Here is a 14,554-nt window from a genome sequence, read left to right as displayed (position 1 = left end):
ATCTTCCTGTTTGTACTATATTTGATTTAAAGTCTGTTCAGAGTCTGACGAAGACTTTTCTAGAAGGTTGAAATGTAGAAACGTCACGTGTATAGTGCGCTTTTTTAAAAATAATAATAATAATAATAAAAATTATTGCCTTGGTCAGAATTTTTAATGTTTTATTATTCATGGAAACAAGGCTTAACAGTGTTATCATAAATATGTAATTACAATTGACGTTGAATACGTTAGGAAGTGAAAAATTAGATATTTTATTTCACTGAGATGAAAAGAAAACGGGAAGAAGTGATTTGTGTGTCCACATGAAATTATTGGAACAAAAAATATTACTGGATAAAGACATGTGACTCCTCTAAATGGTATATAGTGGCGAACATTTCATAATCCTCAGGGTTAGAACCAACTACTCCTCCCAAGGAGCTGAGTAGTCAGTTGGTGTTGAACATTTTGGTTAATATATATAATGCATGTGAAAAGGGTGATAAGGTGTCACAAGATGAGTGAAATTCTCAATTCAATCAGTTTTTGCAGTAATCTATTTAAAACAACACTTTCTATATTTATATATTAGTGTCCTTGAATTTATAAGAGTAAAAACTCTCGTCAAAAAAAGTTTCTTGGGGAACAACTCGCCAGAGAAATGTTCTAATTAAATTATCAAGTAAATTTGTTTGGATGACGCATAAGAGTGGACGAAATATTATCACTTTAATTTCGTTAATCATGGCTGCTAAGAATTGTGTAATTTTATTAGAGGCATTTATCTAACTTAAATTAATTTTTTATCTTGTATGAAAATATCATGTGTGCTATTGGGCTTTGCATTGTTAAGCCAATATCGTGATTCAAGTGTTCCCGGATTTCTTTCACAGCGTTTCATTTGCACTGCCACTTTATTTCACCAAACAATTGCTATGCCTTGGGGAAAATTCGAAAGGAAAAGTTTAACTGAAGCTTTTTGCGTCTGTAATATCAAAGCATTATCCATTTGGAATTCCTCTCGGAGTTTTAGTGTTCGACTTCATTGCTGTTCAACTATGGATTGTGTTTGGGATCAGAGACAAAGACGTGGATCAAAAAGTTATAAATTTTCTTGCAATTCTTTATTTATTTTTTAACGTAATGCAGGTGTATCTAGGCAAGTAGAAGGAAAAACCATTGCAGCGAAGACATCGTTCTTATAACATTATAATGTTTTATAGCACATATATACATTTTCTTCTCTAAGTTCGTACTCCTATGATATGGCTACCAACTTGCTTTTAAGAGATAATGTGTGAACGTGTGAAAAGGCACGTAGGATTTCTCTTTTGATGATAAACATAACACTTATGGCAGATCAACGTAGGTTTCCCGAATCGTTCCACAAAGGTAACCATATTCTCCAGAGACAACATGAAAGGCAGGAGGATATCTAGTGTTATGGAGTATTTTTGCAAGACTGCAAGATCGCTTGAGTTGCAAAATTTCGAATTATATTGACGTGTATTTCAGCTGTCACACAAGTTTGCAGGCTAAGTACAGGTGTGTTTGATGTTCCCCATCTGCCCTACGTACTAAACTCTCGTCATACCCCTGTCTTAAAAACGAAGAGTTTTCCAATACACACATTTAAAGGCATGGTCAAACCACTTGTCAATCCGAATCCTACTAATTCAAACTTACACTACTGTTTTCAAACCACTTGAGATTTCTTATTCTTGAATTAGGGGCGTGTCCAGAAAATAAATTCAAGGTGAGATTATGACAGTGTTGCAGTTTTCATAAATGCTATATTGTGTGTGCCTACTATTGTTATTATTCCGGAACTGACGATTGCTATTAAAAAATCAAATTATACATATGCTTTCTCCCTGAGATTTTTTCATTTCTGGAATAAAAGACTGAAATTTCCAAATAATTTTCGAAGTAATAATCACGTTCAATACAGAACTATTCACCATTTTCCTAACAGTTCAGGATCCTAACAATCAGAAAATGATTTCTAGAAATTGAAATCGTGAAGGGGAGATTAGCTTCTCGATCCCAGTACATAAAATTTCAAAACCCCGCCCCCTCCTAGTGATCTGCAAAAACTTGAAGTGTAGTGCAAAACCGCATTAGCTTTCACTTAGTTTGCATGAAAGGTGGTTAACTTTTTTCCACTATATTTTACTTATCTGAGTGGGTTTAAGAACATTTTTCTTTACAGCATATTTAAGTAACAAGTCTACTCCACCTGTGGACAATAAAGTGAAAGTTTTGACACACACTCATTGCGAACAGTATGAAAGAAAAATTTCCACTGTGAGCAGTTCGGGATGAAAATAATTATGAACAAGACAAAGGCAATGATCATTGGGAAGAAACCAGGGAACGTATCGAACAAAGTGACATCTTCAGATATATTGGATGTATCAGAAGCAGTGACATGAGCTGAAGTCAGGATGTCAAAGTGAGAGTAGCACAGAAGCCTGAAGAGAAGAAATGTGTTTTGGACTTTTGACCTTAGAACAAGAACTATGAACTAGTCTAATGAAGTTTTTGTTTGGCGTAGAAACCTGAACGCACTTAGAAACGAGGGAAAGTGACTAGAAGGTTTAGAAATGTGGTTATGGCGAAGAGTGGAACGTGTGAAACGAACAAAGTAACACAACTTATTTCGAAAGAGTTGGTGAAAGAACAATAAATTGGCTGAGCCACTGGCTAAAAAGGAACTGCCTGTTAAAAGGAATTGTTAACAAGGAAAAGGGTCCAAGGCAGAAGCAGGATATATCAGTTGATAGATGAGTATACACTGGCACGAAGTGTTAGGCGCGCGAGATCGGAAAGCCTGGAGGTCGTAGTGAAAAGTCTGCCTATTAAGGCAGAGAATATGAATGAATGAATATATATATAGTACATAAAATAAGATGGTTTTCTTCTTTTTTATGGTGATATGCAACTGTACGCCGTACTGGCACAATTTTATAAGTGATCACTTGTGAATATACCACAATATTTTGAGTAGTTCTTATTATGAACAAACGATCTTGAAGAGTACCGGAACCTTTCTTCCCATAAAAAGCACTGAAAAAATATATATTACACACACACACACACACACACACACACGTGTATATATAAAGTGAGCAAACAAAGCTAAGTTTACATACTATCTGTGTTTAGTACTAGTATTTCACAAACATTTTGAGGAGGCACGACCTTGACTTGAATTACCACCATGTGCAGTATTGGAACAAAAGAAAATGTAGAATTTTCCAAAATATGTTTATAAAACTATAACAATATCAGGATTTAAACTAAATTACGATCCTACAGAAAATGTTGGCCAATTGTTAGTGCTTCTCTATGCATACGAATACGCTGTTCAGTCTGGGAGTGTGCCTGCGATGATGGCGAGATTAGATGATATATGGAAATATATTGAAGATGTTTTCCTAAATAGGAGGATGATGGGAACTTTTATGAAAGATGCAGATGTGCATTGCAAATCGTGGAGGCGAGGTTCTACCAACCTGCATATTTCTCCCGCCTCGCACGTTTTCCCATTTTCTCCCCGAAGCCACTCTCCCTATAAGTTGACGTTCAAGAAAAAATCTGCCCCCACAAGGGAGAGGAAGGCCCGAAGCAAACATCGATACGAGGCCAAAGAAAACCGCCGTTATAGATGGCAGCACATCTCCCTGCTCTCGAAAGAAGCCTCCAGCGAAACTGACTGCACCAGAAAATAATTTCTCCTCTTCTTCCTCAGGTAGAGAAGGGGCCATATGGAAAGACAAGAAGTGATTTTCTGCTCAATAACATCGCAAGATGCTTGTTTCACGTTCAAACGTGAAGCCTTTGTTTAGTGGAAGACACGGGACAATAAAGAAGTTGTAGGGAATGGTAATCGATAAGTATTGGGATGACGTTTAATACGTGTACTAGGAACTAATACCTGTTAATTTAACATACAAAGTAAAAATCTATAAATAATTACATTATATTCTTTACTTGCAAGATTTTATGTTTCTCTACAGTTTCTCTACACCAAACAGAGGTAAAACAACTGAAGCGAATAAGCAGGGCTGGCTCGATAGCTCAATTGGAAACGAAACTACGTACATAAATTAATAGTTTTACTAAGACCCATTATGAAATACAGAGGATATTTCACTCGCTCTCTGCTCCTAATTTTCCCTTATAAAAGTCAAACCACTGGTCATAATGTAATGAAATTTGCTACGGACATACCTCGGTGTATGAGAAACACGGTGACGTCATTGAAGATGGCGCCACAGTCTCTCTTGTCTTGCGTGGGCATGCGTGTGCGTCTGGGCGAATCTACCAAAACGGAGTCCATAAAGGCGTGCCAGCGACAATTTATTGCACAGTTTGGGGTCAGGAGGAAACCACCTGCAAAGTCTTCCATTCCATATTTGGTGGAGAAACTGGAAACAACGGGAATATTGTTGGATGTGCATGAAGGAAGACGTCCAAAACTATTAGAAGCAACGGTGCAGGAAGTGTTACTGCTGTGCAACAATTGCAACCTCCCGACAAAGTGAAAGGAGTCAATTAAGAAACCACTTCCAACACTCGCTGTGACGTCACCATGCTTCTTATACACCAAGGCATGTCCGTAGCAAATTGTATTACATTATGACCAATAGTTTTTTATAAGCAAAAATCAGGGGCCGAGAGCGCGTGAAACACCCTGTATGTAAACACAATGTTCCATTGACCGCTGGCTGCGGGGATACACAAGGATACGTGAAACATGAAAGAATCTGTGTTTTATTAGGGGGAAAATTATCGTATCCACACCAATACGTTCAGTGTTCATACCATAATCTTTCTTCTACTATTTTCCTAACACGAAATGTAGACTGAAAATAAAAACCGGGCTAAGTGCCACAACAATCGATTTCCATTTTATTGCTAAAATATGGGCTATGGGCCTATGCCAGTGCGGTAAAAACCGGGCTATGTGATATGCAGTCTGCAAGTAGTTCAAACTTTAGACATAAGAATGCGCCTTGGTCTAAGTGCCACCTGCTGTGTATCAAAATACTGGCTATGTGCCAAGCGACATGTGACTGGTTTTGTGGTCACTTGGACGTCTTGGAGGTTATTGTGTGCTGCGTTTCCTCCAAAACAAGCCCCGTCTAATGAGGTAAGCCTAGAACGGTAATGTTAACCTTGTAGGATATCTTCCAAGATAATGTTTTTCCTGTTCTTCTCGGAACTTAGATTTTGGCACTTAGCTCGGTTTTTGTTTTCAGTCTACAAATTATGTTGTGTTCAGTGGCTTGTTGGGCAATATGTATGTTTTTTGTGTTCTGATAAACTGACAGGCTTGCACGATTTTTTTTGCAATATGAATGCGTTTGTACTACAAAAATTGTGTATATGTTCTGTAAAACTCACGTTTAAATTGATCAGTGACATTCAAATTTCAGTTATCATCTCTGACAAAGTTTTTGCGGCAGTCGAGTGTTCAAAGCATTAGTTGGTTACTTTTTATTTACTTATGTTCTTATTTTACTTCTGCTTAATAGGCACTGACTGAAGATATCTTGGTGATTCATTCGTAGTAAGTGCTGTATTGGGAAATATAATTCATTACCTGCGATATTAAAAAAAAAAATAGCTCGTTACGAAAGATAATTGAAGAATGTTTAAATGGACCCTCCAGTACCACGAAGAAAACATTTAACAGTGAGAATTTGATGTGAAACCTTCATTACAGTAACTGAAACGTTACACTAATCTTGGCAATTATGATCAACGCATATTCTACATTTTAAGCACTTATATTTAAAACACTTTCCATGCAATCGACCAAAATATAATACTCGATTATTGTTTAGTATTCTGAGTTGTAGTAGCACGAGTTGGCAAGTCTGGGACAAAAGTGAAAAACCTTTGACTGCAGGAATATCTGAAATCCTCCTCTTGGTGCGGAAGGCTTGACAGAGGGTTGGCGTGCAGCAACGGCTAAAAGGGGGGACTTTGAGGGGTGCGCTAATTGTGATTATCAGTTTTCTGCTGGATTTAGTCCTTTAAACCTTCTCTCAAACCCATGGCTGCGACTTGTAATCCTCGACGTGTAGCGACCAGCGCTGCCACTTGGAAAATGACGCCGTCACCATGGCAACGGCCACTTTGCGGTCCCTCCTATCTTTGTAACGTTACCATCAGGCGAATTTTGGAGACAAACAAGCTTTGTGCGGAACAGAGAATTCATCACAAAATAAACCCCTGGAAAATAATTTCCCTCGAACGTCGAATTTATGTTTCCCGTTCCAGAGAATCCTCTAAGTCGGTGCAGCATTTGTCAGACAGAAAGATAAATCTCTCCCTCTAGATTCAGTGCAGATCTTTTTTCATTGAATTCCCGCAGTCCTAACGTATGGTTATTTTGGAGAGATACGAGAGGCGGCAAAAGGTTCTGGAAATTACCTGTTACATGCCCAACATCACGGTGAACACCGTAGATCTTCCTCTAAACTACATACAAAAAACTCCTTTATCCGAAAATCCGGTATCAGAAACGATAAATGTTAAAAACTCACATTTGTTTCTCACGCTATTATATTCAATAACGTATACAAGCAATTATACGTGATATAATATTGAACACGTAATATATACTGTAAATTATTTTAATTTTTATTGTGTTACATTCACTGTAATTTTTAAATGTACAGTACATGTTTAACACTGATTATCCGACATTTGGTTAATCGGAAACGGGCGTGGTCCCATCAAATTTCGATAAACTATTTTTAGTGTCGTCTATTTAAATATAAGATCTAGTGGCGAAGTATCTATTAAAAATGTCAACCTATTTTAATAAGAATAATGAACGTACGGGAATTGAACAAGACTAGTTTTATGCATTTACATAAATAGGAAAAGATAATTTCTGTAGAAATTTCAACGAACATTCATTTGTATAATATCTAACACTCCAATCAATCCGTACCATGAAATAAACTTGATTTGACTTTACATTTTACGAGATCTCTTAAATTAACTGCATGGTTATTCTCCAATTTCTCCAAGAATCAGGATCATATTTACGAATATCTGACGAACAACCGCGACAAGTTATTTTTCAAAGAGTTGTAGATTTTTGTAAGTTTAAAGTCCGCCATATTGTAATAATGTGACAGATTTTACTCCAATGCAGGAATAGTTTTAGTCATAGGATGCTAAGCTATCGCTGGAACGGAAATTGGTGTCTTGCCTCAATTTTGATCGTCTGCCACTCCTAAACTACACACTGAGTCATTCCATGCCAAATCAAATGGGATCTGAACCTTGACATCTCAGAAAGTAATAATTTTTGATGCAGTGGTAATACCAGTAAAGTTGACAAAAACTGCCAAATTTCAGATTTTTTCGGCTCTTAGTTTTTGAGCTATTGACTTTCAAAAAACCAAAATCCCCAAATTTGATGACATTTTGAAATCTTTAAACAGCTGTAAATCAAAAACTATTTGACCTAGAGAGCTCAAATTGGAGTCTTTTTCTTCTGCTTTTAATGAGCTTTAATTTGAAATACTACATGACTGTGGTATTTCAATTTCTTAATTTTTAAGAAACTTAAAAAATGTTTTTTTTTTAAATCTCAGAAACACAATTTTTAATTTCTTTTTTAAAAAATATATGATTTGAAGACATCAATTGACTATTTGTGTGCAAAATTTCATAATGGGATGGCAATGGGTTCCTATGGAAATTAATTTTTTGTAATGTAATGTGTGTGAAATTTGCTAAATTTGTTGACTTCCATTTTATAACCACAACTATATGCTGAGTGGTTGTTGTTGAAGTCTTCATGTTAGTCTATTTTATAATTTTTGGACTACAAATAACATGAAAATACCTAAAATTTATCATTTTTAATATCAGGTAAGCAGATTGAAAAATATACGAGGGGAAGTCATTAAATAACAGGGATTTTATTCTAAACTTCATGGAGATTTATGCACAACGAAAATTTGTGTTTCGGCACTCAAAAAGGTTCCTTAGCAACACGCCATAAAGGTGTCGTGACAATTGAGCAGTATGCGCCTGCGCAGTAGCTCGTACAGCATGGCCGCTCCACTGTTGACTTGCATGCACTGTAGAAGAGCTACGAAGAGTTTTTCGTTTTTTGTGGTCAGAGGGATTGAAACCTTCTGAAATCCATAGGCGTGTGCACGGGTGGCCAAGGGGGGCAGTAGTGCCCTATAATGCTCTTGCTTAGGAATTTAGTGAAGAGGAATCTTATCACCGCTGTTAAACGATATTATGCTCTTTATATAATTAAGTATTTTCAAGCCGATGAAAGTACCAAGAAACTACGATGCATTACTTCCTATGTAATTGAACTATCCAACTTCGTTCTCTAGCAAATTTCTTGTTATTAACACTCACATACAGTTTATTCGTGAGTTTGTTTCCAAGAATAAATTGCCCATACATTAGATACCGGTAGCAGCGATTGCGTGACAAAGTGGGGAGGGGCAAGAACAGGTTTACTTTTCCTTTGCAGACAAGGCTTAGCATTAATAGGCTATAGTATAGGGGCAAAAAGTGAAGGAGCAACCGCCACCCTAATGTTCATCACTCTTAGAAATGAACATATTATGTGCAGTTGTTTTGAATCTGCTGTATGAAACCATGTTCATATGTAAGTTAGGGTGAATAATGGAGGAGGGCAAAGAACATTGGTGCCACGGAAGTGTGTATTCTTCAAATGCAGATTTTTTTCTGTGGTTCCTGACCCACTCTATATAACCCCTGTTCCATACCCATCAATACAATAAAACAGTGAGATGAAATGAGTTTTTTCTTTCTCCAAATGAACTTTCATCATGGCTCCCCCCCCCAATAATAAGAGGGTCTGTGCATGCCTATGTTGAAATCTTCAGCAGAATGAAGGTTCAGTACGGAGACAATTGTTTAAGTCAGGGGAGAGTGTACTAAATTAACGGATTCGCTGATCGATCTGGTGTTGCACTGCCTTAGTTGCCACGCAAACTGGCCTCCCACTCCGGTGTCATCACTGACATTTCGTCTTCAGTCTTCAAATCTTTCCACCCATTCATATACTCTTCCCTGACTTGCCGGACCCTGTGGCCGAGTGGTTAGCACATCGCGCTGCGACGCCAAGGGTCCCGGCTCCGAATCCTGCTCGGGCTTGGTTGTTTGTGAATGTTCATTCATCAATTTCATCATTTCATCACTCATCCCCATCTTCGCAAATTAGCCAAGAGGCACAAAACGCGAAGTAAACTAAATCAAATCAAAAATCTCCCCTGACTTAAGCAATTGTCTCCGTACTGAACCTTCATTCAGCTCTAGATTTCAGAAGGTTTCACTCCATCTGACCACAAAAAACGAAAAACACTTCGTAGCTCTTCTACGGTGCAACTCAACAGTGGAGCGGCCATGCTGTACGAGCTACTGCGCAGGCGCATACTGCTCAGTTGTCACGACACCTTTATGGCGATTTGCTAAGGAACCTTTTTGAGTGCCGAAACACAAATTTTCTTTGTGCATAAATCTTCATGAAGTTTAGAATAAAATCCCTGTTATTTAATGACTTCCCCTCGTATATTTTTCAATTTACTTACTTGATATTAAAAGTGATAAATTTTAGGTATTTTCATGTTATTTGTAGTCCAAAAATTATAAAATAGACTAACATGAAGACTTCAACAACAACCACTCAGCATATTGTTGTGGTTATAAAATGGAAGTCAACAAATTTAGCATATTTCGCACACATTACAATACACAAAATTAATTTCCATAGGAACCCATTGCCATCCCATTATGAAATTTTGCACACAAATAGTCAATTTATGTCTTTAAATCATATATTTTTAAGTTTCTTAAAAAATAAGAAATTGAAATACCACAATCATGTACGTAGTATTTCAAATTAAAGCTCATTTAAAGCAGAAGAGCCAATTTAAGCTCTCTAGGTCAAATAGTTTTTGATCTACAGCTGTTTGAAGATTTCAAAATGTCATCAAATTTTGGGATTTTTGCTTTTTGAAAGTCAATAACTCAAAAACTAAGAGCCGAAAAAATCTGAAATGTGGCAGTTTTTGTCCTCTTGATACGTGCAATGTACGTATAAGCAAAAAATCTAAAGAATCTGAATCCTAAAGGTTCAAAAATAATTCTTATCGGTTGATTTGACACGGAATGAGCCCACTACATTAGAAAACTTTTCGCTCGAATGATGTGTAACTCCAAAACTACGAGTTAAATTTTAAAAGTTTTATTGGAAAATTGGGTGTCTAAATCATGCTCAAGAATTACTGTGTGGTTAGTTTCTTCCACTCTGAGAAAGCATTCTAGACAGAATATGAGGGAAAACTTGTATAGCACGGTAATAGGCTGGAAAAAAGAAGAAACAGATTTTCTTTCGCAGTCTTGAAACGCTTCGTCCGATTTCCCTAAACTCTAAGGTATCTATAGAGCGACCAGATACAAAAGAACCTTCGGCTATAATTCTTCGCGCACCTTCCCCTCGATCCGTTCAGCTCGGGCCATAAGAAGCATGCTCCACTCTCTCCCTCCCCTCCTCCCGGGAGTTCGGTTCACAGGAGTCGCCGGTCTGCGCAGGTTTTTTTGCTGGTGGTTCCACTATAGCGGCGGTGGAGTTACAGTCACGGGCACTTCTGGGTTGTAACGATTCCATTGAAAGTAAATAGGATCGTTACAACCTAGAAGTGGCCGTGACTGTACATATAGTGGTTCGGGTCCCACTTTATGATTTGATTTTTGTTACTTAGCGTCTTATGTCAGCCACTTTTTGCTAATAATGACCATGAGGATGAGCGATATGATGCAATTGCTGAATGGATACTCACCCACGTTCAGACGGGGATTCAAACCCGTAACCCTTGACGTCGTAGCGCGCTGTACTAACCGCTCCGCCACGGAGGTCGGCCCCACTTTAAAGTGTAGCTCCGGCTCCGATTGCCCTATCTGTGCACAAAGTGGACTTAAACCAAAATCAAACTAAATGGGACCCTATTTTTCAATACTTTTGAGGTCATTTTGAATTCCATACACATTCAGTGTTCTCAGTGTCAGTTGTATCCGTTTGCACTGGTTCTGTGATAATATAGAAGGCAGGTGAGTGAAAAAAGTTGACGGGCAAGGCGGAGGCGTGGTTCCATAAACTCCAAATATTCAGTCAACTCGACCCGCAGAGATGAAAGACAAGCCTGAAGAACCTCAACTGTCAGGTTGAATGATTAATTTACGTGTTATTGCCTTGAAAAAAAAATCGGACAAATGGATCGAAGCAAACAATTATTTCTTTTGATATTCTGCTCAAATCTGGTTACTTAACTCCAGATAACAAAGATGTCGAAAATAATTCTTCTGCTGTACTGACCTAAACAATATGAAGTTTGCAGTGTAATCGTTACGTCTCAAATACCTTGCACATTGGTCAAGTTAACTTCTACTCGTCTCTTTACTCTCAAAGTCTTATAAAAATGGCAACGATTTTTGTGATCAACACAGGAAAAAACAGAAGAAATTACTAATGCACAGTGTAATAGTAACTTACTGATGTTCAATGTACGTACAGTATATATTCTTCCTGTATTTGCTTGGTTTTGTTGATATATGTATACAGATATCAACAAAACTGAGCATTTGAGAATTAACTGATTCATACTGAGATATTTTCCCTCTCTTTATCCTTCCCGTAATGCAAGTTGCATGTTCAGTTTATTCTCCTGACAATCACATTGATACTTGAAAAAGTACTCCCAGATCAGACGAAATGAAAACTAACAACGCACATCGTATAATTTCAACTCTAGTTTACTGTTGCTCTTCACAGGGTAATTGCTTTGTAACCTCCCAGTGATGAAAGAGCAAAGTATCTCCCATTTGCAATTGCTCTGGTTGTTTGATTTTTCATCTCAGCCTTTGTGAATATGCTAGCCAGCAACTTCCAAGTACTGCTGGTTGCATAGGAGGAGATGGAAAATTGCATATCTGTCCCCACATTCTTTCATTTTCTTTTTCGCAACACAGTGTTGTCTTTTAAGGGACTCCACTTGGAATAGCGTTAGTCAAGAGATAGGATATGGAAGAATGGGAATACGACATCTTTTATTACAAGTTTGTGCTTTAGTGCGCAAACGATGCACAAATCTGTGGCATTATTTGTGTTGGAGTAGCTGATGGTGATTGTTTAAATAAATGTTTAGTTTGCACATATCGTGGTAAGTTTACAATACAACAATGTTTTCAATAAACATCCTTTGTTTATGGAGTACAATATAGCACATGATTTTTTTACGACCACAATGAACGGACTTGGATAGTACTTATGTACACAGAACTCAAAATGCATCAAATCACGATTAATGCACTTTTAATGCATCAATTGACAAAGTTCAATGTGTCAATTTTCTATCTTTATCTTATCTTTTGTTATATTTGGAAGATCGTGTCTGATCCTCCCAATTGATGCATTTTAGTGCATACGAAACAGACTCTGATACGAAAGTACCCTTTTATGCATTCCTGTGTGTATTTTGACACCAAAAACTGCATCATTTACAGTTTATGCACGTTAATCTGTCATTGGAGTAACATGTGTGTGTCAAACAACACGTTTCGGGTTCTTTGTGTAGTTTTTCCCATACGTTTCCTTTGCATTATTGTTGCCGTCATTCTTCCCTTGAAATTTTCATATACTTTTTAAGATAGGATTTTCCCACTGCCTCAAATACGTAAATATGCATTTGTAGTTGCATATATGTTGAATCCCCTTTTTATGAATTTGGTTGCGCCTTTCTTGTTAAGTATCTTTTAAAATTTATTTCTTCTCATTTCTCTAATGCACTATTCACATTCTTATGTATTTTAAGTGTAATATTTTGAAATAGACTTCTGAGAACATTTGAGTGGAGAAAAATTGATTTTTTAAAATTATCCTTATGACGTGATGAAGGAATGATACTTAAAAACCTCATCTTACCTCTTTCATTTTCCTGTGTACGGTGACTTGATGCCACTGGTTGTCGTCAAAGCGAACTCGGGAGGGTTTGATCTGAGACTCGAACCTCCCGCTGCCAAGGTTCATAGTGAGGGTGACGCCTCCGTCCTTCAACGCCAGATTCAGGTAGTCCGTTCCGTCGCCTGCAAGAGAAAGTAAAGTGAATTATTGTGCACTGTCTTCGCTTTATTGTATATATATAAATAATAATAATAATAATAAAAATATTTAAACAATTATTTAATTTACAATATCCTCTCAAACTCAACACATGGACATCTGGATACTTATAGCCTCAACATGACTTTCGAAGTACAAGTACGTATCTACCAGCACAAGAAAGGCGATGGGTATGCTAAGCATCACAAGCTGACAGTACACACTATACATTACGAAACCTTTGCCCTGAGTTCTATTCACCCGTCTGGAATATGCTAGCACATTCTTTTTTTCATTCTCACAAGGCCAAGACCAAAAGAGTTCTCAATGTATATCTCTCCATTGTTCGCCATATATTTCCTGCATACCTTACGCATTAATTCTCCACAGTCGCGCAGTTATATTACAGATGTGAAATTTCTACACGAAATCGCTAATGGAACACCGAGATGTAACATCCCACTACATGGACTTTCACTCAGAATACCTGGACGAAGAACCCGCAACCAAGACACGTTCTACACAACAAATTCACGGCTTGCACCTACCCACTCAATAGACTACCACAGCAGTTTAATAACTTTTGCAGCAAAGTGGGCCCTTTCAGACCTTAACTCTACTTTTGTGTCGAAGTCGCAGATAATTGTACATAATCAATATATTTTAATGGTAAATTAATGCTTTTGTTATTGTTTTATTTGTGTTTTGTTGGCCTACCGTTACATCATGGTTTCTTTCCAGATTAAGATGGCTGCTGGAGGAATCAAATTAATAAATAAATAAATGTTAACCTTTGGCTCTCAGAAACTTGACTGCATCGGTAATGTAATGTTTACAGTAAACATAAAATAAGTATTTTTTTTAGAAAGTTTGCTTAAGTGAAACCATAGCTGTTGGATTAAACTACTCAGGAAAACGTGGTACAGGATGATCTAAACACGCTTCCAAAAGTTAAGCACGCGATGGTAAAATCAACAAAAATGGAAAAGTAAAGCTTTGATTAACACAAACTTGCACATGAAGGTAGCAAATGTGTTTATGCATTAAAGTAAACAAGAATTGTGTACAAAGGTGAAAAAAAAACTTTTCGTAAGTTATATGATGACGTCACATTTGGGTTATTAACATAATGATGTTTAAAGGCAAACAAACCAAACAAAACTTACATTAATATGGTATGTGACCACCCCGGACCTTCACACAAACTTTACAACGATTTTTCCATGCTTTCAATGAGGTGATCAACCATCGGAGATGCGAGCAATGGCCATTCCTCCATTAAGGCAGTTTCCAACTATCTGAGACTGGCTGGAGGAGGTGAACAGCACGCCCGAGGGCATCCCAAAGGTTTTCAATGGGATTAAGGTCGGTGGAATATGCCGACCACTCCAT

The 14,554-nt window shown here is 37.3% G+C and overlaps 1 protein-coding gene across 2 annotated transcripts in view; it reads right to left on the bottom strand.

The window, feature by feature from the left end:
- Nrx-1 (Neurexin 1) overlaps positions 1-14,554 on the bottom strand; it is a 743,918-nt gene that overhangs the window by 195,701 nt on the left and 533,663 nt on the right. For both annotated transcript variants that reach the window (XM_083118572.1, XM_083118573.1), the window contains exon 4: positions 12,986-13,146. In XM_083118572.1, the coding sequence (XP_082974698.1) occupies positions 12,986-13,146 (161 nt within the window). The remainder of the gene's footprint in view (positions 1-12,985; positions 13,147-14,554) is intronic.

Source organism: Lepisma saccharinum, chromosome 3 (assembly GCF_977018435.1).
Source record: "Lepisma saccharinum chromosome 3, izLepSacc3.1, whole genome shotgun sequence".
Classification (NCBI taxonomy): Eukaryota; Metazoa; Arthropoda; class Insecta; order Zygentoma; family Lepismatidae; genus Lepisma; species Lepisma saccharinum.
Note: the sequence above shows the minus strand (reverse complement) of the source record. Positions and strands in the feature narration are given on the sequence as shown.